Raw genomic sequence first — 26,770 nt, 5'->3', positions numbered from 1 at the left:
AAATATAACATTTTTAAGTTGTCAAATGAACAAGAAACGGTTTTTGGATTAAGTATTTTCAAAAAAAATATTTTTCTTGTAAAAATTGAAAAACTGGTTGGAGCAAGAAAGCTGAGTCGATAGAGCTCAAGAACATCTGTCTCAACAATAAATATTCTCTTGGAAGCGGCGTGGCGCTCTACCTGAAAACGCCGATTTGAAAACAAACTGGAAGTATTGGAAATGTAACATGGAACAAACATCAGTAATGTTACTGCACGTGCCATTGTATGGGTCGGCATGAATAACACAAGGGAAAAAAATTTAGCACATTTATTACAAAAATTATACTAAAGTTTATAAACAGCTGAAAACTTAAATACTAACCATATTTCTATTATTATATAGCAATAGATACTTCATGATTAATAAAGTGACTCAAAACTCTTAACGCTGTATCTTTTGATGATTAATTTTATATTTTACACGGTTGACAAACATGCTCCATAAAAAGGTTTTGTTCGGTTTTATTAACAGTTTCAGAAATATGCTATGTTTAGTGAAATGTCCTCTGATACTGGTATTTTTCAAAACATTTGTAATAAATATTTTAAAATAGACATATTATATTCGGTTTTTAGGTTGTTGATTTGATTTATTTTGACTATTTTTTGTTTAAAAAAGAAATATTCAATTTACGATTATGAAAATATTAAAGTAACATTAAGCCATTTTTACATTTCGTTGAAATATACAAAATAGAAAAAAAACCTGAAAATAATTTTGAGTAGAAATAATAGCAGCAAACTGTATACAATATGTTAAAATCTTTGACTATTAGTATCAAATAGTGAATGCCATAAATTCACTTTCTATGCCATAAAACGCATTTATATTTCAAGATCCAAGAAATAAAACTTATCTGTTTTTACCTAAAGTTTTCATATATACGAATGTACAAAAATAACTTTAGTGCTTTGAAAAATGAGTAATGTTGTAATCCAATAACTATTTCCCTTATATAGTTCTTCCATTAATCATACTTTTAAAGCAATTCATCAATACAGCTTTTGACAAGGCGTGTTGTTGATTTGTTTACTGATTACATAAATATCTCGATCTTATTAATTTAATATCGCATGGATTCGGTACATTTAATTCAAAACGTGACCATTAAAATTGCCTACACATTATAATATACAGAAACCAGCTGAGGCTAACTGTACATTACCAAACCTACCCTTAGTAATACCTTGACAATTATCACATCTGTCGTATTTATATATTCCTGTTTTAAAAAACCACCAGATTATTTCCCTTACAAATTAAATTTCAATTCCCAAGTCCATGACTGATAGTTAAAGGTACAAGATTTACGTCAATATCAGGTAATTGAAATTCAAATTGCTTTTTAATCGGCGAACAAAGATCTAGGGGCCGGCCTTGTAAACATCAATTTGCAGCTTCAATATTGACTATGAATATTGCCTTATTGCCCGGAGCTTTTACAAGGGATTGAGAAATGTCAATTTAATGGCTGTGCACCTGTAATTACCTCAATTTGTTCGTCCGTAATTTATATTGGGACACGTAATACCTTGCGCTGGCACTCAGATAAAAAAAAAAAAAAACTCTATTTCTCTACAAGTTTGTCAACTTTATGAAAAAACTCTATTAATTCCTTGTATATTGTTTTAAAATTGATCTTAATTGAAGGATGACTTATCATAAACTAAAGTTTCACTTTGTTCCAACGTTGGTTCCAACCGATAATCGCATTTAAAATTAAATGTAATAAATAACTGTAGTACAAAATCTGTAACACCAAATATTATATCTTTTAGTAAAAGGTTAAAGTTTGGATGCCTTCTAAAAATCTAAAGTTAGTGATATGGCTAATTAATAATTTTACTTACAGCATGCATGTTTAACTGGAAATCGTACCTGAAATAAATTAAATAAGGATTAATAAATAAATACTATATATTTTAAAGTACGTATATTGTCTAATTGAAGGAGCGCTTAATTAGTTACCAATATGTACGTAAATATGTAATGGTTCTTATACTTCATATGTCATACATTAAAAATAAAAGTATGCAAAATCAAAAACTGAATAAGCTACTAAAATAATTATGCTAATCATCAAACAAATATTGAAAACTTCGTTTGAAGAGATCCTGAACTTAACCCGATTATTTGTGGTTTTTTTAAGAGAATGGAACTAAGAGAAAATATGTTTTTCAATACACATGATTTTGCAGATATATTCGGAACATTATCAAACCGTCTGTTACATCAGATACTGTTATTACCTCAAGAGAACTTCTATTTAGATTCAGAGGCTTGAAAATTCTTTTCCACGTAAAACAGAAGACTGACCATGTGGCGATTTTTCCAAGAGAACCAGGGGTCCTTTGGGACAGAATGAATCTTCCGGTCCTCAGTCAAAGCGCATTTGGGTCTTTTTAATGAGCCGTCCTTTGTCACATTTGGACCACCTTTCTTCACTAGTGAGCTTAGGATCAAAGTAGATGAAAAAGAAGCCCCTGGTGGTGTTTTTATGAAAAACGGATTAAATGTCAACGGGATAATGGTTTCTTTGATTTTTCACATCTGAATTTAGTCACTAACGGTTCCAGCACAGTAAACCTTTCAGTATTAAAAGTTAGTTACATGGAGGGCATTTTGGGGTTTCACAAGATGCATTTATTTTTTGAATATATTATTTCAGATTTCATAGATAAATAGGGTATCAATTATTATTAGTGTATATTATGGTAAATTATTTAGGACAAGGTAATAAATGCATCGAAATGATATTTTTTTCCTAGGACGCTGGACACGATAGCCCACATTACTCACACATCATTTTCACATTACTTCTAGGGGTTGCGGCATTATCACTTAGATAATTGATGATTTGGCAGGATTTGAACCCGTGACCTCTTGGACCGAAGTTCCGCGCTCTAACCACTAGACAAGCTGGCTCCCCCAAGGGCTTTGTACTACAACATATTATAATTGAATTATGATAAGTGTCGTTTACCCTTCTGGTTTTAAGTCTTAGTTCTGTTTCCATTAGTATGCCTACCAGTGTATTATTTGTATGATAATAATAGCACAAATTACCTTTGATGCATCTTTTATTGACAGAGTAAACCCTTTTTGTTCTTACATCTTCCCACTATTTTTCAATTTATTCATTTACTAGTATTTTTTTAAACAAGTATAACCTATATAATATTTTTTACATTTATTAAATGAAAGTAACTAAATAATGGTATTTATTTTTCAACCTAAAGACGGCGAAGCAGCTAAGGAAAGATGGCTATCTAGAGTCTTTCTTGTTTACAGCTGGTCTTTAATCAAGTAAATGGCGAGAAGTAAACACCTGATTACTTCGGCTGAACCGAAAACCAATTTCGCGAAACTTATTAGCCTTTGCTAACTACTTCTCTTTCTTTGGTAAAACAATTTACTTTTTTGCAGTTTACTGAAGAAATGTTTTTAAAAGGGTTAGTAGGTTGATTTTATTATTTAATACCGACTAGTGAAAATCGATTTAATAATTTATACGTAATGCTACTTTATCAAATATTTTTAATATTATATTAAAGTGTTTATGTTTATGCACATAGAAACAATTATTTTTAACACACTATGATTGAAATACGGTGCTGTATAAAAGATTCAATTAAAAATGGCATCAATGTTTCCTTTTTTTCCTTAGAGCGGAAAACAAATACCTTTTGTATTGTTGGTCAAATGCCTATTAGTTTTTTAATACAGATTAGATTTACATTGATTTGATTTACTGTAAACATCAGCTTGTTCTTCAGTTGATTAAACATCTCATTCTCATTCCTTTATTAATTAACTGAGTTTTGGCAAATCAAGAGTTCAGATTCTTGGAAGGTTATATGGAAGACTCTTCAGAAAGGGAGCAGATGGTTTGGACTATCGCAGCAGGACCATCACCGTTATCTTAACTTAAAATTGTTTCTGTTTTCACCCTTATTATGCCTCCATTTAAGGGGGCAAGACAACGATTGAACACCTTTTTAAAATTAGTTCGTTGAACAGATGTTCAGATTACACTATAGACGGGCAGTGGAAACATTCATACTGTATGCAGATGATACATTCGTATGTATAAACACTAATTGCACTTTTTTTGAAAGCTCACAATCTTTTAAATATTTCACCTACTTCTGGAACTTGAAGTATAGTGTCACGCTATATTTTTGTGTATTGGTGATTCAAATTTTATCTATAAAACGGATGCATGAAACAAAACTATCAGATACTGCGTAAATTGAGTATTATGCCCAAACAATTACGGAATCAGGCAAAACTACCTTACCGATGTATATTAAACAAAATTCAATTGACTAGCTAGGACAATTGGCTGATGAATGATTTTCACCAACCCTAATTTGTCTTTGGAGATTGAAATATTTTAGCTGTCTGAATTTCTAAAATATTTCGAGGTTGGGTATTACGTGTTTTGACCATCGCGGGTTTAAAATGCTTACGTGATGAGAAATTAATTACTCTCGTTGGCCAGCCTGACCGTGATGATCGCTTGATTACATGTCTGCAATTGACATGGCTTGTGGCAAATTAAACTCGGCGAAATTATTTCCTAATGGTTAAAGCTCATTGCATCTTTAAATATCCTAAATTATGTGTGTGGTCGTGAATATATATAAGTATTGATAATATAATAATACAAGAAATCGTTTAAATGAAAAGTGGAAGGAGTTCCCAAAAGCAACTAGTCATTTCTTTTAACCTATTAATCCTATTTTTCTAAAATACAGTCAGATATGGCAAGTAGTAAAATTTGAACCTGCGCACATACATGAAAATCGGCTGTCCACTAGACTATCTGTGAATAATTTATTACCTAACATTTGAACAAAGTCCATCATACAACGCAAAAAACTTCTAAACAAAACTATCTTTTGTCCATCGTATATTGTGTAACAACGTATATTAAACACAGCTTTAGAATAACGTTGCCATGAATGTTTGTCGATAACAGATGTTAACTCAATAATAGATAGTGAGAGATATCAGCTTAATACTGTCTGTTGCCGACACGACTGATATCATGCACAAGCTATTGTTGTATGTTTATAACAACAACAACTTTAGTAAAAGTATAACATTTCAAATTTATTTAAAATATAGGTATATGAATGTAATTAAATCAAATTGAGTTTGTTAATTCATTTAATCACCCAAATCTAATAGATGTGAATAATTATATCTCATTTTAAGCACATTAGCTCATTACAATATATCCTTCATCGTTACGTTGTGTATTTGGAAAGTTTTCAAAAATTTGTAAAATACTTGTCATCTTACGAACTCTAAAGTAAGTAACAAAGTGTCTGCAAATCGATGACTCCGAAGTAGAGGAACCTGGATTAGTCTAGAAACTGTGAGACGGAAACTCATACTTCACATAATGTATATTTGAAAACTTTCCTAGTTTGGTTGTCTCAACTCAAAAAACTACCTTAAACAGCGTTAAAATTGATAAGAGTTATTTTTGTTCTTAAACACGAGATTGATGATCTTAAAACTAAACAAATGTAACTAATTGTGGTTTTTATGAAAAAATACTGCAAATACAAGAATTCTCATAAATTTGTCAACCCCACACGCAATGCCATTAGCCATCTGCAGTTGACATGTTTCAACTCGTCCGAAACAATGACGGAGTATGACGGATGTGTAATGAATATAGAGGCGTTGGCCGAAGATGATAAGACATTTCCTCCCCCAAAACAAACAGCCCCACCCTCACAAACTGGGGACGAGGCAAGAAATTATGGATGGGCGGCCCCGCGCTGACACCCGCGTCTTTGCCCATTCATGACGTAAATCCTTGACAAGATGGTTAGTCTGTAGGTGATTATGCCTAAGTGGAGATCTATTCTTTAATTTGAGACAAGCAACATACCTCAAATATGTATGTTGAATTCAATTGTTATCATCGAAGGTAAAAATTAATTGAATTCTCAATAATAAATACAATCATCTTAGAAATGTTTAATAGAGAAGGAACTATACATCTTGGGAGTTTTTAACAGGATTCCCTCAAAACAAACATAGGTTGACCATGTGATTAAACAAAAGGTATAAGTCAAGGGTATGGAAACAATCATGTATGGATAGCAAATAATTCTAATCTATTGATATACGGAGAAAATTCTTCTTCCAAACTACATTTTTCCACAGAAAAGTTGTCCGAGAACTAGAATGAATTATACAAAATATTGTTAAAGGTAATATTGTGTGAATGTAAAAGTACCTTCTCGATACACAATCCAATAATTACGTTCAATGGAAAAAAAGAAATCAACGATTCCATTCAAACTATTTCTTAATTTCGGACACATTATCCTTATTTTATATAATACTAGCTGACCCGGCGAACTTCGTATCGCCTAAGTTATAGGTTTCCCCTAAGACAGACCGATGGAAAGAAAGTACCGTTACGTTTAATTTTCAAGATGATCTCGTTCGCATCGCTCAATCACGTCCTGGTTGAAGTTCGTTCGCTACGCTCACTCACCTTTGGGTTGGAGCTCGTTCGCTACGCTCACTCACCTTTAGGTTAGAGCTCGTTCGCTGCGCTCACTTGCCTTCAGGTTAGCTCGTTCGCTACGCTAACTCGCCTCCAGGTTGAAGTTCGTTCGCTACGCTCACTCACCTTTGGGTTGGAGCTCGTTCGCTACGCTCACTCACCTTTAGGTTGGAGCTCGTTCGCTGCGCTCACTTGCCTTCAGATTAGCTCGTTCGCTACGCTAACTCGCCTCCAGGTTGAAGTTCGTTCGCTACGCTCACTCACCTTTTGGTTGCAAATTAACTGTTGTCATAAATTAATGTAAAAGAAATAATAGTGCTGCACCCTGTTGGTAATCCTTGTAACTTTAATGCTATTGAACATCATAGAACAGAACCAACTTGTTTAATTGAAACAGCTGTTAAGATTCATTAATTCCATTTCTCATAAGGTTAACATGGGAAACTCCAGAGCCACTGGGGCGGAGCCCTTTTAAGAATTTCGAAACGGGAAATAGTTTACGTCCGATTCGCATACTTACAGAATTTACACACCAAATTTCATAACGATCGGTGAAGTCGTTCCGGAGGAGTTTGCAGACAAACACTGTGCCACGAGAATTTTATATATTAGATATTTTTCTTTATTGACACATACCACACATAAAAAAATCCATTTTTATAGATAATGCTTTAAAGTGGCCCGGGCCTCCGAACAGAACCAACCACGACTGCCTTCAAAAGATAAATAATAACAGTATTTGTGAACAAGTGGCCATTTTGTGTGAAGTTCTTTGAATATGTCTTATTTTGTTTTCTTTGAGTAAGATAATCATTATATTTACGACACTGCCAAAATAAGGATATAAATATTATTTTTTTAAAGTAAATTGATTGTCCTTTAAGGTTCTCAAAGCAGCTCTCTCAAATTTTTTAACTTAAGTACAAGTGATATTTGTGGTATTAAAAAGTTTAATTTTTATCTCACCTTTACTTCTGCCGGTGATCTTGTCTCGTAGGACGTTGATCTGGTGAACTCTGCCGAACTCTGAGAACATCTTTGTGAGGTCGTTTTCGTCCATGGTGTGCGGGATCTGCCCCACGAACATCTTGATGAAGTCAGGGTCAGGCTGGTCATTGTTCATGTTCATACTTCTGGAACAAACCCAGGGTGTTAGTGTTGTAAAGAAAAGTTATTACATTTTTAGAAAGAAATGCAGTGTTAGAAATCTTTACTGTATGACTTAAAAGGGGCTTTGTCTATAAAACAAAAACAACAAGGAGCAAAAAAATTGAGTGAAACTACAAATATTCACTAATTATAAATTTTGTAGTTATTACAAGAACATATCAAGTAGGAAGAAACACTTTTTAGTGGTATTAGAAGAAACAGATAAAGTGAGATATGTTAGGAAACCTTTATAAATATTCATTAAATAAATGAGACATTAGTTTAATTGAGAGGAAACTCTTTTAACATAATTACTAAATTTTGGACAAACTGCAAGTGGCATTCGTGTGGATAAACCCTTATTCACACTCTTTGAACCCAAATATAAGGTATTTGTAAGTTTATAAAAGATAAATTTTTTTCCCAAAAATTTTGTAAGGAAAACAAAAAAAATAATTCTGAAATTAATACTGTTTTAAGTTATTTATCCATTTAATCCCCTAAAAATTTCGAAGCAGAAAAACACATCATAAAGAATAATGTCTTCATAATCTTACAAGGAATATGTTGATGAAACTGAAAAAATTTTCACTTTTAGTATCAGTGCTAACACTCCATAAGCTCAAAACTCTTGAACAATAAGAGTGTAAGTTTAAACTAAATTATTACTGTTTTGGTAATAATTTAGGGTAATAATTTCTTAATGTAACTAGAAGCTCGCTTTGTGAATTATGTTTTATGATTTTTTTCCGAGTTTACGTTATTTAAAATTGTGGATATTTTTTTTTAGATTGCTAAGAAAGAATTTCACGACGGTTTGGTATCTGGAATTTGACTCCATCCTCAGAGGAGATCGTTCCAAAAATGTAGTGAAAAATTGTTTTGTTCTAACCGTGATAGAAAATGCCCGCTGTAACATAATAGGTTAGCTCATTCTATAAAATTCAAAATATGATGTAGTAGCAAAACCTTCAAAAAGTATAGACATTTTAAATAAATCGAAACGGTATGTGTGCTATAAGAAAAGGAATAAATTACGGTAAAGAAAACGTCTGAGATTCTGTAATCCCATTCTGCAGCAGAAAAACAAATATCCGCAACAAATCCCTACATAGGGAGAAACCTTTTCCAAAGAACGCAAGGGGAAACGAGTTTGTCGATCTGATAAGAAGCAACATTAGGAAACAAGGGTGAAGATGCTTATCTCGGACGTGACAAATCATGGCTCTGATCTCCGTCTCGTCTGTTGCGAAGGTGTCGCAAAATTGTGGGGTGGGGGGCGGTGTAAACTATAAGTAAAATACATTGCGGCTTCATTGAGATAAAGAATTGGCGTAGTTAGGAAGACATTAATATTTGTTTGTTTGATTAATTGATTTTCAAAAATAATGAAACGACCTGTCTATATCAACGGGGTCATACTTTAGTAATTTGAGTTATACATGTTTCATTCCTATGGCTTAGAGTAGGCTATAATGTAAAACAGTTCGGGATGGTAGCTTCATAGCGTCACACAGTGCATTAGATGTGAAGATTATTTGATTAAGTAAAAAAAAAATACTGAACAATAGTAACTTACTAGTTGAAATATTAAAAAACAAATAGATTTGCCTTGGTATAAAATAAATTGTAATCCTAGCAAACATTTTTTTATTGTAGTAAGTTTAATCATCAATAAAAAGGGACTCTAGTTGAAGTATTTTATCGCACAGTTTTCTCTGGATGTTAGGTCAAAAGTTTTTTCACAAGGAGAAACATTTGTGTATAGAGAGTATTTTAAAAACATCATGTCTAGGTTTAAGATTAGGTATTTACCATCCATTTTGTGTAGAGATACGTTTAATACAATTTAATAAGAGAAACAGTGTGGTAACAAGACAATCTAGATCTGATTTTATTGGATATATCGGTTACGAGTATTTAACCATGACAAGGATTTTACGATTGAACACCTGAAGAAAAAAAATAGTTTCTATTTATTGTCTGAAATGCATACGACCTACAAGTACTAGGTATTATTTATTCATATGGTTACCACAATTCTTGCGATACAACTCGAAATTTTTGATTAAAAATTATCCATGATGTAAACTCACATTTGTCAAACCTATTGAAAACTGTATGACATAGTTATTTATGAACAATAAGTTACAACACAAATGCAATACTAACAAAAACCATCACACAAGTATACAGTTGGTACGCTAAGGTGTTTCATACTATTAACTCTATACACCAGACGTAACATAGACTGCGGAGTAAGACATAAAATACTCAATAAGCCAGTGCGGAGTTTAGTGGTGAAGGAGGGGCCATAAACCTACTATGTTTTATTGTGCCTTGTTTATATTCCATGTCGGCGTACGTTTGGGAGATATCAATGTTTCTAATACTGAGTGAATGATTGAATAAAAATGCATTTCCATTGAACAGTGCACTTGAGATTATTATTGATTCATTGACAAAGAAAATATAAACAATCGAGATACCTGATAAAGGGAAATCTTCCACAGGTTTAATTATGTGCGCTCCAATGAATATCCGCGTTTCTTTGACACATATGTGGTCAGTTTGTAACGATGCCTGTATTATTTCACACCCTTGTAGTTCGTAGTAACGATGTGGTAAGCATATGACACCGACAGACCGATATGTCGTTATATCTATACTATTATAAAAATGAGGTGGTTTATGTCTGTTTGTTTGTCTGTGCGGCTGTCACGACTAAATACTAAACCGATATAATTGGGCACAAAGATAGTACACATTTGGTGGAATATCTTAAGCCGAATCACTTCCATGAGTTCTCCTTGGGCTACGCCCCATGGACGTCCAAAGTTCTGAGGTGAGGTTTTCCAAAGTACAGTAAATATTAATTGGCCTCACTGGCAGGACAAGTAGAGCCCCCACAATGTTTACCTTTGCGTTGACATTGCAATCTAAACAAGCAGAACTGCCAAATGCTTTTTCACAATTTCAGACAACAGGTCCAAGCAAATTAAATATAACATTTTACACAACTATGTGGTAGGTTTATTTAATCTAAAACATTGAATTTTTTTTTAATTCTAAGACTATGCAAATGAATATGTAAATAAAATACCCCCACCGCAGCAAACCTGCCGACTAAGCGAATTTCCATTTGTCGGAATTGATTTTCAATTAAATCTATTTAATAACATTAGGTTTAACGAGACCCTAGGTTTGCTGCTACAAGGAAACTGTTAAAGTGGGGTTTTTAGTAAAATATTAATAGCTTAGTATAAATTAAACAAATTTGCCAATTTGTATCAAAATATATCCATAAACAAGCAAACTACAACATTTTACAATATTCTCCATAAGAATGGGAATTTTAATTTAATTTTTTTTTAATTTTCTCCGTTACCAATAACTGTACAAATACACTTTGATATACTAAATTATTTGTTTTTTTAAGTTCTTTAAAAAGGTCTAGAGATAAATGGGATATTTTGTGTTTCGAGGGTCAAAAATGAGAAAACCCAATTTTACCCCATAAAACCCCGATCCCATGGTCCGATCATGCTGGTTTGCAAACTCATTCAAGTTTATACCGCCTTACACCTTTCAACCAGATTTAATCAAAATCGGACAAAAGTTACTCAAGTTATCGCGTTCAGGGACGTATGGTGAACGAATGGTGTTTTTGGACTCTGGGGACATCAAAATGAAAAAGTAAATCGGTCCCGGGCCTAGGTCTTACCGTGCCAGCTACGGTAATAGCTACTTCCCTATAGGGAAATTCGCTAAAATAAGGTAAGGGAACACTCGTTCTTCTAAACTGAATTAATTGTCTTTCCTCTGCGAAGCACGGTTACAGCAGCTAAACTAACTATACACATAACCATGATATGTACAGCATATATCCACATTTCTTTGACACATAATGTGGTCAGTTTGTGACGAGGTATGTATTATTTCACACCCTTGTGGTTCGTAGTAACGATGTGGTTAGCCCATACACCGACAGGATGATGTGTTGTTATATACGACATATGTACTGTATGCATACTCAATATACATCCTCCAAAACTCCAGAGGATTTTTTTCTTTGAATCATTAAAGACAGGCTAGAATACATTAATAAGAGTGCATGTCAAGAAGTATATTCCATAAAAAACACAGCACCGCAACCTTGACCTCCAAAAGTGAATATTAGTCATAACGGGGGCAGTTTAAAAATACGAACTTGAGTACTTAATTAAATGTATTTTTTTTTGTAATAAACTAAGTGTTGGCTTAACAGTTAGAATACTGATATAATTTGGCATATATGAGGTAGATGTACAGGTTTCTTCAAATAGTGGTTAAGAATAGCATATTTTTGATGATTTGAGCTAAAAAACAAATCTAAACAGTTTATTTGTTTTTTAAATTGTCTTCAAAATAGCATTTCCTAGTGAGCTTTAGTTTTCCTTCGCTAATATCACTTTCTTTATTACATTAATTTTTATACTTAAATTGCCGTACTTTAATGAAAATATAAAAACTCATATTTTACTAGATGCATTTTGTTGAAATAAATTTTTGTTGTAATAGATACTTTAATATATATTTTAGATAAACAGAAGATAGTTATTCAAATAAAAATGTCATTTAAAATTAATACAACTATTAGATGCTTATATTTTGTTACTAAAAGCTTCGCACACAGCCACTACTAGCTCTATGTTTACAACACAAACAATGTAGATACTCCAACGGTAAACTACTATATGTTTCACACAGCTCGTATACCGTATGTTGTACATTATGTATTTTATGATTAGTTCGTCTGAGGTCATAAATAGTAGAGTAGCAAGTGTCAGCAAAGCTTTGTATATCTGCATGTTGTGCTTGTTGCATTGCCTTGTATTTTAGAGTAATTCCGTGCAATGAGTAACTATTACTATAATTAGTGGAAGTGAGACGTTTGTGTAGATGGACACATTTAATACTGTCCCGTAATTAACTACGGTGAAAATAATATAGTTTCATTGTTTAGTGTGTGTTTAATGTGTACAAAATAAAAATCAAACATCTTGTAATGCACTTTTACAAAATAATTAATTTATTAATCTTTATATGGTTTTATAAAAGAATACAAGTATTCAATCCTTTAGCTGTCCAGGAGGAAACTTGTAAATCACCCAACAATAACTTAGGTATCCTTTAAGGTATTTTTCCATTGTAAAACGTGAGTTTTAAATTTATTTTATTATCAAATATATTTAAGTAAAATGTGCCAACTAAATTCGCTTTCCTTATGTTCAATTAGGATTTTCAGTTGTGGTCCTCAAAACACGGAATTATTTCATAAATGAAATAATGTTTATATTTAAAAACGAGTTATTAACTAATAAAATAACATACAATTACAATGATATGAAAAACACATATTTTTTCTACATACACTTACAACATCTTGTCATTATCAATGACGATCAATATTGTATTAACCTTCAAGTGATTATACAGGGTGGCTGAAAAGTAACTTGCACCCCCACTTAACTTTACAACCATTTGAGATATTTGAAATCGGTTTGCGGCAACCTTCTTAGATATGAGGGGCTACAACAACTATGGTCAATTTTGAAAATTTTGCCCTTAGGGGTAGCAGAGGTAGGAGGTAGCTCAACATTTTCAAATGACAAGTATAGTCGAGTTTAGTATTATTTTACAGGTCTTGACGAAACGTAAACATTAACATAAAGAAAACCAAAATCGGCTCACTAATAACAAAATGGCGCCCTAAAACGTTTCAAATCCAAATAACCATGAGGGTGGCAAAAAAATTTACTTGCACCCTCTTTAACTTTTTAACTATTTGAGATATTTGAAATCGGTTTGCGACAAATTGTTTGGATATAAAGGGCTACAATAATTATGGTCAGTTTTGAAAATTTTGCCCTTAGGGGTAGCGGGGGTTTCGGGTAGCTCAAAATTTTCAAATAGCAAGTATAGTCGAGTTTGGTATCATTTTGTAGGTCTTGACAAAACATAACAATTAACATAAAGAAAATAGAAATCGGACCATTAATAACAAAATGGCAGCTCAAAACTACTTTAAATAACCATTGTCTCAATCATTTTTAGCTGCCATTTTGTTATTAATGGTGTGATTTCTATTTTCTTTAAGTTAATTGTTATGTTTCGTCAAGACCTACAAAATGATATTAAACTCGACTATACTTGCTATTTGAAAATGTTGAGCTACCCCCAACCTCCGCTACCCCTAAGGGCAAAACTTTCAGAACTGACCATAATTATTATAACCCTTTATATCCAAACAAGTTGCCGCAAACCTATTTCAAATATCTCAAATAGTTAAAAAGTTAAAGAGGGCGCAAGTTAATTTTTTCGCCACGCTCATGGTTATTTGGATTTGAAACGTTTTAGGGCGCCATTTTGTTATTAGTGAGCCGATTTTGGTTTTATTTATGTCAATGTTTATGTTTCGTCAAGACCTGTAAAATGATACTAAACTCGACTAAACTTGTCATTTGAAAATTTTGAGCTACCCCCTACCCCCGCTACCCCTAAGGGCAAAATTTTCAAAATTGACCATAATTATTGTGGCCCCTCATATCTAAGAAGGTTGCAGCAAACCGATTTCAAATATCTCAATTTGAAAAGTTAAGGGGGGGGGGGTGCAAGTTACTTTTCAGCCACCCTGTATATGGCAATTTAATGAGTGTATTAAATATATGATAATAATGTCATGTCTAAGGTGTTAACATAACACCTTACTAAAGCCCAAAGTGTAAAGGTGTTGTTAGAGGTTGTCCTACGTCAAAGAAAGCTCGTGTGAAGTTCTCAAAGGCGTTGCTTCTCAGTTCTCACGTACGCGTCTACCGTTATCCTTAATGAGCTCCTTTTGTTCATATCACAATATGAACTATAATTCGCTTTGATAAGGAAATAAACTCAGGAATTGTTTGAACAAAATAATGAATGTAGAATATGAATTTTAAAAGGCTTGTTTGTAATTTGTAATGTGTAAGGGTGAGTTATGGATTAAATGTATACATTTTAGTCGAGATAACCAACAATTGTGTGTACACAATTGGAAGTACAGGCTACCTAAAATAGTAAAAATTATTTTTGTTTCAATAACAAACAGTTCAGACGCACAAAAGTAAATCGGGTTGTCACGGGCAGTTAATACTTTTTACAGTAATAATTGCGAACAAAAACTATAACTATAGTACGTTAAATAGAAGTAAAATAAATTTGAGATATAGATTTGAGTATATATGGCAAATCTTAGTTATGTCCCAAGCGGTCAAAAAATGTCTTGTTAGTTACTGTTACATTAAATAATTTAATTCAAATTATACAAATTGATCAATGTACGACTGTTTTACACCAACAATAAATTAAATAAACTCTAATTTTAAAATATTAATAGGAAAACTTTATAAGAATATACAATGAAATAAAAACTGAAACAAAGAACCTAAATGCAATTATATTACGTAATTTTCGGTGCTAAATGTTTGTCTTTTCAGGCATATGCTACATGAACGTAGCCTTTCAAAATATTGTCATGAAAGTCACACTGTACTGACAAGTTTTGAAACATTCTGTAGCGTTCTTTTTAAGAAATTTTGAATTCATAAAATGGCCGAATTTTATTTAGATTGGATTATAGGTTTAATATATTTCAGCTTATATAAATCAATTTAAAACGAAACTTGGGTTAATTTGAAAACAAATTTAAATGTTTTCCTGGACAATACAATACAAACTTACTATAGCAAAATAGGAAGAGCCATTTTTGGACTTTAGAGCATAAATTAAGCTACGAAAAAACATATAAAGTTTATTAAAAAGCTAATTTTCTGCTAAAACGTTAAGTCCTTACTATGTTTACTATTGTTGACCGACCTCTTCGAAACTACCAATAAACCAAGCTTGAACTCACTGGCGTTTTATGTCTTGGTTAGATCTGAGGAAGTTGGGAGATAACTTTGGCAACATATGTCTTCAATTCTTCATTTAAGTTCGACTAAATATAGTATAAATTTGGTTTTTTATGTGACCTACGTATAATTTAAATATTTTGTCTGATAATAATACTAGTAGTTCTAAATAGTAGATGCATTCTAATTAGTATCTACATTAAAAATTACACGACAGTGTTATTATGTTTATCAAGGGTTAGTTATGTGACATTTGAATTTGTATTACATTTTATCACCCTCCTTAGTGTATCACATACACATTTTAAAAGTTTACTAATATAAATTACATGCTACTGTCACCGTCCGGTTTTACTATAACAATTTAATCCAAGGCTCTACGTATGCATCCTTTTCTGTAACAAAAATATTGTAAAAAATACAGTGGTGGGAAAAGTTTTCTCCTATAAGCCTACTTGATAAATACCCTACAGTTTAAATTAAAGTTTTCGTCGTGGTTTCTGCAAACTTGTCAAAAGGCAATGTAATCAAACTTGATTGCATTCTATAAATGTCCAACATAAAGGCGAAGTCTCGATTATGAAATGGTAAAATGGACAAAATCAGTAAGATGCTCCAATATTTGTATTTTAATTTATTTACAAGACGTATTAATAGTAATTTTACGTTTTGTGCGATACTAAAGGGTGCACACATCACTGCAACCAACTTAACAACTTATATTTTGGAAATATAGTACACAAGATATACAGAGTGTTCAACAAAGGTGGGGACATAATTTACGTAGTGATTCCTTGGATCAAAATAAAAAGAAAATCAAAATAACATATTAGCCAAAATCGCTTCGTTAACCATATATCCGTCTTTTTATATTTTTTACATAAACATTTTTATCTTTGAATTTTTCAACCAAACTTTATGAAACTTGGTATGTATGTTAAAGTAAACGAGACCCATGTTAGGAAAAAACTTGATCTTGGTTCTACTTTTTGTAAAATGGTGTTAACGTGGATATAAATGAATTTGGTGAATCAAATGTGTTGAAAATAAAAGTGTAAATGTGTATATGCGATACCCTAACAGCTGCTTACGCTTTAAGTTTGTGTCTTTAGCAATCTTAAGTATTAAACCCCTACCAGAGAAATTATTAGTTAATTATAAGTTCGCCATCAAAGCTGGAAGGGCCGACCCTCTTCATAATAATTTGGTCAGCGCCAGACGCGGCTATTAATGCTGAAGCCACTCGTCTTAATTTAATGTGATTTCATAACTCCGGCATTCCACATCAAAGGAAATGTCAGACCACTTATTAAATTAGATATGTTACGAAACAGTGTAACTGAATGCAAGTTTTGAGATTGCAGGCCGATAAATCAACACCAGCTAGTTTAAGTGATGACAATTCATCCATCCATCCATAATGTTTTGAGTCCCACTAAATAGTATAGCATATTACTTAATAACTAAGAACCCTTTGAATTTTGGAAACTTAGAACATTGCTTCGTTGGACCTTTTCATCTAGAGCTGAAAAAATCTAAAATCTAATTAACGTAAGGCGCAACTCTTTCAAAACACATAAGACGATGCGATACAAATTTTCAATTTTAAATTATACGGTAAAAAATGCAACAATGAGACCAACATATTTAACAATAATTCACATAAACATTACAAATATTAACAAAAAAATATCTGTGTGTTAAGAATACAATTCAGAACACTTTTTGCCCCAGACAACGAGATAGAACTTTAATACTCAAGAATTTATTTTTTTTTAGTTTGTTGGGATGGCAGACTATAGAGGATTTTAATGGATACACGCCTACACAGTTTTCTCATTGTTATATGCAGCTACTAATTTAACTTAATTGTCTCTGAAAAATCCTTTAAAATATTTTACTTGATCTGCTTAGTATAATTAATACATTTATTCATAAAATGTTAAAGGATTTTAATAAAACCGGCTAACACAAGGTAGCTTGACTGATTTAAACCTTGGATTGGTAAAGTGATAAGGAATGATAAATAAAATAATAAAGAGTGGTAAAGAAAAATAAGAAATAAACATAAAACATTTAAATATCCCTCAATGTTCCCTAATAAAATTACCACAATAAGCTATATTAGCTCTTTCTATATGTATACAGTATGTTGAATGTTAAAGATTAGTATTTAGTGAACAAATATTTTACACAAAAATTACAAATCGCAAACATACATACAGTGTATTTTAGCCTAGTTTCAACCTTTAATCTTTTTACATGAATGAGCCTTAAGTTTCAAGCCAGTTATGTGTATGACAATATTTTTCAGCCAAGCGGTTCCGTCAGGCCAAGCGGCAGAAGTGAACCCATTTGTATGTAAATTCTGCGTTAAACGCTAAAACCGTTTTGACTTTGTTGCATACTTGAACATTATCATCAATTTTACTTTTTGAAAATATTCTAGTTTATTGTTGTTCAATATACTGCGACACCGTTTAAATATCCCAACCTCACAAAAATTTTGCAATTTGGGGTTACATATTTACACACTATAGTATTATTGTTACGAAACAACAAGTAATAATGTGCTATAAGCAACCGTTACGTGGAAAAACTAATACGTTCTGTTATTGATTCTACCTAAAATTCTAACTGAGAATAAATACTAATAATAATATTCTATGTAGGTAAGATGAACTGCTTAACTAACCTTAAAACATGTAGGATTAAAATTTGCGGCTAGTGTTTGACAAATTAATTTACGACACCGTTATTACAGGTTTCAATTGATTTAAATATATCCCGAAACATATCGCACACCTAGGGCTTAAATTGATTTTACCTATAGCATAAGCTCAAAACAAAGAGAAGCAACTATACGAAATGTTTATACTATACTGCGTATACTATGTTTAAACTGTACTATACTGTAATTTGCAAGAATAAAACGTTGCAATTATACTAACTGGGATACATTTAGTTTCTTTTATTAGAGAATGCCAACTGAACGTAAATGCTGAAACATTAACTTAACTAATAATTTTTCATTCTAATTTATATGATAGGTAACACAATAATCTAGCCACAATTTAACACTTACACTGGGACTTGGCATTTATTTTAATAATTTACCTTGCCTAAGTTACTCCAGAACATACTAGAAATTTACGGCACACTTTGACAATATTATGTTTATTTTGTTTAGTAGCATTCACCTGAATGCCTTCACACACTGTAAAAAGCATTTCACATTTCTTGTCGTCAAAAAAGGGAGACACGTCAATTGTCGAGTGATAGATGGCAACCCTCTACCTCCCTCTACAAGTAACAAGATGGATCTGTGGTCAGCCCCGAACAATGAAGGGGATAAAACAGCGTCGACGAGAACCGGGGGAGAACTTTCCCTCCCTAGAGTTACCACCAAGGACAGAGGTAGGGTTAAAACCTACCAGGCACGCAGTAACTATTCAACACTTATTTACACACTTGATAAAAACTTACTATTTTACATATAGGTATTTTTGCTTATAATGGGAGATTATAAAGATAAAGTTGGAACCAATTTTTTTCGTGGGTACAAAAATAAATTACGTAAAAAGGTTGTGGGTTTTGTGTAGCCCACGATGAGATGATACGCTATTTTATTTGCATACATTCATTCATTGCGTACATTCATTGAATTTATGAAGAGTTTTTGTAATAATTTATTTTACAACTTGTCAAAGGTATGCAACTATTGTTCCTTATTTTATCGAGTGAGTGGCTATAGTCTATCAAGTTTCGAGGTAAAGTTTTATAGTTTTAGCTTATAATTCTTGTTTTACCTATTACAAAACAATTACAAGTCTGTATTTACAATTGTTCAAACTTTTATTTTGGTTCCAGCGAAATTGTATTTGTCTAATAACCTACGCATGGTTCTTAGGAATTTCGATGGCAATCAGCTTTCTCAGTGAGTAGTAACTGGTGGCTTTTACAGAAATAAACTACCACGACAGATCACATGGTACGAATAGCCTATTGTTGTATACACATTTAATCAATTTCAAATACAAATAATATTTTAAGGATATAAATTGTACAATTAATTATGCTGTATCATATCAAAAGTACAATTTCATACATATACACTTTAACTTTATCGTCTTGAGAAAAAATTATCTTCAATATGCATATACTGGTATCTAATACGATGGCAATATGCAGTTGGTTCAAAAAAGATGCTGGTTGGTATTTCTTACTTTGTGTGTCTAGTTCTCTAACCCGTTGACTCCTTAGTTTGATGATGTTTTTTAACACGACTAGATATTTTTAGCTATTTTCTAGTAGCGTATAACCCCCAACTACTCGTAAAATAGCTTCAAGTTAACATGTGTCTATAGGCTAGCATATATCGTAGAGATATGTGATGACATTTTAAAAATGAATCCTTAACTGTGAATAATAAGGACTCGTACGAAGAAAAACTGTCAAATTTTTGACATCACATTTCCCATATAACTTTTTACCTCTATAAATCAAAAGTGCGGGAAAAAGCAAAACACGAAATGCGTTTTAGCGTGATTTAGTGACGCAGAGTAATTCAATCGTCAGAAAGTTGACGACTGTACGAAAATGACAAAACGGTTGCAGTATTTTATGATGGGAGCGATTTGCGTCAACAACTAACCTATTTATATGTAAATTGTGCACTAAATAACGACAACAGTAGCGAGCGGGAGACTGTGGTCGCAGTTACAAAAACCACTGTTTCCATCAATATTTTGTTACTTTGCTTATAACGCTTTGTCTGACTTGCTTTATTTATTTTTTTGCTGTACAGTTTTTTATACCTTTACTAAAAGAACATATAATATGCTAATATAAATCATTGCAAAAGGTGTATAGTAGTTAATGAATAAACTTCGATAAACGGATGGAATTATTGATAAGGAAGTGTTTTTTTTTCCATAAGACGCTTAGAAAACAACCTTTTCTGTAATTTAGTTAACACTTAATATAATATAGTATCTACGAGATAAAATGATAATCAATTTAAAATTTTCGTACAGTTTTTCACGATTATATTTTCAATTTGCCGATGCCTAATCTATAAGTCCTAAAATATTATTGTGATCTTAGATGTAATTGGTATGTTAATTTACTCGATAGAAAAAGACTGTAAAATATGAATTATAACATTACATTTTAAAATATTATTTATTATAATGCTTTAACTCTATGTTAACTGTCACAAACCATAAGTTTTTGATAGAATATTTAAAGCTGATTTAAAAAAAAAAACACTGAAAATGGCATTATGTATGTTGGCTAAAAGTTGAGGAAAACGAGATTTTATTACGCAATGTCAAGAAATTAAGAAAAATCTAAATTCGTCTGCTGCCGGAAGTAGGAGTGAGATATAACTAAAAAACTATTCAATATGTGTATTTTTATCGCAATTTGAGTGCATAATAATGTATAAAAATATTTTACACTGAATACCAAAACACTGAAAAAATTAACATATAATAATACTATGACTGCAAAACTTGAAGTAGTAGATACTAGTTAGTTATATAATAGTTGAGATAATTCATTAATGATAAGAATGAAATAATCCTTTGAGTCATAATCGACTTACTTTGCAAATTGAATTTAAATATTGCTAAAGGTCGAAAAATTAATTTATACTCTGGACTACAAACGAGTTAAGCCTATGCAATGTGCATCAAAATGACATTGTATATACCTAGTTATATAAAGATACATAGTTATTTAAATTATAAGTCTTAAGCACGATCTTTATAAGAAGATAAAAGCACTCCATTGTTCCTGTCCGGTGACACCGTATGATGGATCATCGTTGGTGTCGTGACGACGTGTAAGATGGATCTGTGAGGTCATGTTGCTCATAATAAGAGGGTCAGGGCCACGGAAACCTTTAGATACCTGGACGACCTTGGGTTAATCACTCAGGATATGTTTAGAATGATAAATTATAGAGAGAGTTCTCCAGTTTTTAGTGTAGATATACGATGTATTTTCTCTAAAGGAAACTAGGGGACGGCCAAGTAAACTCTAGGTGATAGGTGATGGGTTTGGAAATCAATATCCACCTAAGTAATTACATAATCGAAAAACTTTTATGTTATAGATGGGATCTATGTGGTAGTGTTTGTCTAGAAAACAATTTTATGACCAAAACGCCCTGGAGTACTTACAGTTGTATTGAGTAAGTGGTATTATACCTAGTTAACAGATTTCATTTAATTATTATCACTGCTGATTTTTTAGCTTTACTCTGAGTTGAAACTTCTTTAACATTTATGCTAATTAAGATGTATGTAAGGGAAACCAGTTCAAAACAGAGATAAGATATTACCATTGAGTATAAACATAACTCAATTATATTACGTTACGAAACAATTTTATGAGAGAAAATATAACCATCTCTATAAGATAAGTTATTTTCTATACATTCATAAACGTGCATTGTATATACAGTTTACATTTATACAGAATAACTTATAAAATATACAGTATACAGTTATGTTCGTTCCCCCTAATCTGGGGTACATTTTTCGTAATGTTTTTTATAAAAAATCTTGTAAAGGCAAACACAAATAATCTTCTTATATACATCCTTATCGTCTCAAAAGTCCTAGATGCAGTAAACTAGCCACCGAATCTGGGGTGTTAGGTATTAATGTTTTCAATCTTGTAGGTACGGTCAAAATTGTTCTGGCGTTTAAGTTTGAATTAAAATGCAAATGCGCTCACTTCTCTCTCAGTTGATGGTCGCCAATTGGCGGGAGATATTATCACATTAGCTGGCGAGGATATGCCTTAACACTCTGCTCTAGGTTGGCGTACATATTATTCCTTACCGTATCACAAGTAGGGTATACATTTTACATTTGTCTATTTTACTATTAAAACCCTCTTTTTAAGTAGTCAAATATTTTAGGAGTGAAAACTATATTGTTTATAAACCTCTATGAATTTATTATTATACCTTTTTTAATACAAGTGAAATAAGATAAAAGTAATTTCAGCAACTGATTTGTGATCTGAGTTAACAAGATTAATACTTGGCGAGGACACCAATTTCCATTCAAATTTATTTTAAAAACTAAGACGAGACCAAACTCCATGATGGGAATCGAGTAGAAAAGTCGGGGTCAAAGTGAGGTAAACGAGGTTGGTCTAAGATTTGAACTAGCATGCTTAACCGCGTTGGCAGCTCAATGGAGACGCTAAATTACAGAGAACACTCGCAGTATTTTAAATCCTATTCGAAGTGATAATGTTACCGTAAAGAAATATTTACAAAACTAAGTTCGAGAGGATACGTATACATAAGAAAATTAAGTTTTAAATTATATAATTCAAGTATAGTTATTTGGCAATGGGTAGGAAATGTTAAAAATATTTTTTTGTTCCGTAAACGATTGTCCTATATTTACTAGGATGGTGAGTTTGAGTACACATACTAAACGAAACATCGGCAACTTGCATCAGAGAGTCAGGATGTTATTCTTTTTCCAACTTTTGTAAAGAAATCCGTGGAATTTTACCCGTTTGTGATATTATATTGGCAAATAAATACGCATTTAACAAATTAATGATAGTATAATCATAATCATACGATAGGTCATGGTCTGCAGTTGGGCCTGTTTATGACCGTTATGCCTGATCAAAACTAAAATATTTTTTTTAGCATATAATATATTGTAAGGGGCAATTAAAGTTTGTTTTAAACAATAAATCTACTTAATCATATACATATCATAACACAGTATTATGTTTTGATAATCTTACATTAGTCAGGCAAACTAACCATTAAACCTTGTAGTGTTGGGAGGAAGATGCCGAGGCAATCATATGAGTGGGGCCCAGTAAACCAAGTTAATAATGTTTACGACTTGAAACAGCAGTGTCTAAGCCGCCATCCCATTTCTACTTGCAACAGTTTATAGTTGGACTAATAGGTACAACATCACAATAGTGTAAGTACTTAGAGGGAACTAAGATATCAACTTTAGTTTAATGATTTTTAAATCTATGGATTGTTTAAAATATTTAAGTGTTTAAGAGGTATCTTAGTAATTTAACTGACTTACCCGTAAAGGATATTAGTTGTGGAAAATTTTGTATAAAGTATTATAAGGTATCATTCAACACAATAATTTAATAATCTTTGAATTCAAATATCGTTAGTGTCTTTTGTTAATAGTGTATTACTATTTTCAAACAGTCACTAATTGACAAGACTATTTAAATTAATAATAAATATTTAATTATTTAATTAATTGAATTAATTAAGAATTAATATTTAATTCTGTGAGAGCTTTAATGAAGGATTTAAGCGTAAAATGGGGTATACAGGTAAAAGTAATATGTATATTCATAGTAAATAATATATTCTTTTGTGCATTATAAAATACTATAACTAACTTATAAATAAAAATTATTTTTAAAATTTCACGTTTTTAAACGCTCTAAAAAGTATAAAATAATTTATAGATATGTAGAGAGAACAAATACTTGTTAGATTTAAAATGAGAAAGGAAGGGCGCATGCAATAGATAATAATGATTCAATTGGTAGATAGACCAAATCGTAAATTATCAAGTTATTTTATTAGGTTTAAATTACTTATATGTATTAAATATATAGATAATAAATCGTCATAGAAACTACTATAAATTTAGCGAAAAAAATATGATAGTCTTTGTTGAAATCCCATATGGGCTAATTTAAAATGTAACTTGGAAGAACTGAAACATACCACCAATCAAACGACCATTTTCCGTGTCTTGCATTGTCTATACAACACAATAATCTTGGTTCAAACCCACTGTTCCAGAATCCAGACTAAGGTTCATTTCCATACAGTCCACGTACTTGAGCCTATCCATGGGTAATTGCTGGAAGATTGGATTTGGATTTGCGAGCGTTTGGGAGGCAATCGGAACGAATATCTAACGGCAACGTCTTTGCAATTGTACTTGCTGGAAGGAAATTTCTATTGTTTTCAGTTAAAGAAGGGATAATATTGTTACAATCATTTCGATTACAACAACATAAACCAGTATTCTTTTATTTTTGCCTTGAGCTGGTTTATTTTGCATTTTTTAACAGATTTTGATTTTTGCTTGATTTTATTTTGAATGTGACGAACCTATTGTACCTATTGTAAATGAAGACCTATGACTGGATTTTTCATCATGTATAAAAACAAATTTTGCATTAAAGGTTAATTTTTAAAGATAAGTTTTGTTCAAGTTTTATGTGAAAAACTTTTCCATCGGTGACAGGATTATTCAAAGAAAAATTAGACTGCAAATTAATGGATAAATGCGGTAAAAATGTTGTAATATAACGTTCTCTATATTACTTTAAAATACATAAATTATAGGACAATCCTAATCCATAAATGAACAGTTGAAATTATTTTACGGTGAACTGTCCAACGCACACTGTCCTATTAATTTCCCAACTTTTTTATACGGATTATTAAATTACGATTAAGTATATATGCCAGCCAAATAGACCATAATATTTTGCCCTGGTACTAGCTTACCATTATATTTTTAATTTCATACAATAATCCGTTCTAGAATCTCTTTAGAACAAAAGCAGACCTTTCACTTTATTTCGCAGGTTAGCGGCAAAACGGTGACAATAATTTAAGACCAGAAGCCACAGCATAAGTAAACCTCTCTGTATGCAAATGCAAGGCAATAGCGCTTGTACGGAGGGAAAGTGTATTAGATTTCCAAACGGAAAATGTGGGTATTTAAAAGAGTGGGAAATACGTGAGTGTGTAGTGTAACGGATTGTGTTACATTTGAAAATAGTTTCGGAATACATTAGGATACATGAATGTCCGTTACATGGGTATCGAAAAATTTAATAGTTAACGTAATTAACTGGAATTAAAACTCAGTCCCAGCTGATTGAAAATTAACCAAACCCCCTTATTATCTTTCTATTATTTCTTTGAGATACCTCGTTTAATAGTAGTCTATTTTTATTTCTCAATGTAAATTGTAAATCATGGATGTCTAACCTGAAGTGGTGTTCTTTGTGTGAAATTATAACAAATTAAGTTAGACAATTCAATCAACAAAATCAATCACAGCTTGTAAAGCAACTAGTTAATAACCTAACAGGTTATAAAGAAAGTCTAAAAACTTTATTAATACGTTAAAAATACTGAATTTTATTTGACGGTCAAGTTAATAAAAATGCGTTGAATCCATGAAAAAGCTAATTTCTCGTCAAAGTAGAATCCCTGTAGTACATACAGGTAATATTTTTATCCATCCCACCATGTTAAGCTTCCCTATCCCAAGCGTGATGAAAATAACTACTTTACATCACTCGGTGAATCCATTAAAATAACATTGAGTGATCAACTTAATAAAATATACCTCTATGGAGCCACCGACGTTCAACGCTAGAAATCAGCTGTGCACTTGAATGTTATTGTTATGCTTTAAAGTATTTTCCTACCCTAGCTTTTGTCTGTAAAAGAACAGACAAAAGCTGTTCTTTTACAACAGATAGGCAATAGCAGATACATCTTGTATCTGTTAGAAGATGAGTGAAAGGTTTATGTTGTGTTTTAAATGTTGTGTTCCCAAGTAAAAATATCCTGTATTTAAAAATTAGTATCCGTAACAGTATCAGTATAATTAAAAATATCCTGTAATCAATAAAAACAGTTAAAAACAACTACGTTTATATATTGTAGATTAACTTATTTACACCCCACCTGTATATTGTGGGGACATGAAAAATATTGTATATAACCCCCTGTATATTGTCGGGTCTGGTAAAATCTTGTACGTTACACGTTACGCAAGACCGTGTTTACTTAGGTGAATCATTCTCCTGCGTGATGTAAAACACTCTTACTACACTAGTAACGTAAATAGCTATAACATAATAAATAGCACCAAGTCATCATTTTATGCCTTGGAGTAATAAAATATTCCCTTGGCGAATGATTTCTAGCAGAGTAAAAACAATAGTTGTTTATTCCTTGTTATGAAAGTGATGTTGACTACACTAGTGTGACGATGAACATGTTTGGTGTAGAGAGGTATTGTGTAGGGGATTGTATATCAAGGGGGGG

The 26,770-nt window shown here is 31.9% G+C and overlaps 1 protein-coding gene across 17 annotated transcripts in view; it reads right to left on the bottom strand.

Moving 5' to 3' along the window:
* Positions 1-26,770, bottom strand: part of LOC128986310 (CUGBP Elav-like family member 1) — a 767,482-nt gene that overhangs the window by 354,186 nt on the left and 386,526 nt on the right. For 13 of the 17 annotated variants that reach the window (XM_054406611.1, XM_054406613.1, XM_054406622.1 and 10 more), the window contains one exon: positions 7,550-7,716. In XM_054406611.1, the coding sequence (XP_054262586.1) occupies positions 7,550-7,716 (167 nt within the window). The remainder of the gene's footprint in view (positions 1-7,549; positions 7,717-26,770) is intronic. The other 4 variants (XM_054406625.1, XM_054406626.1, XM_054406614.1 and 1 more) reach the window with 1 other exon arrangement.

Source organism: Macrosteles quadrilineatus, unplaced genomic scaffold, assembly GCF_028750875.1.
Source record: "Macrosteles quadrilineatus isolate MER2022 unplaced genomic scaffold, UCM_ALF_1.0 Scaffold_2__2_contigs__length_208266976, whole genome shotgun sequence".
In the NCBI taxonomy this organism is placed as follows: domain Eukaryota; kingdom Metazoa; phylum Arthropoda; class Insecta; order Hemiptera; family Cicadellidae; genus Macrosteles; species Macrosteles quadrilineatus.
Note: the sequence above shows the minus strand (reverse complement) of the source record. Positions and strands in the feature narration are given on the sequence as shown.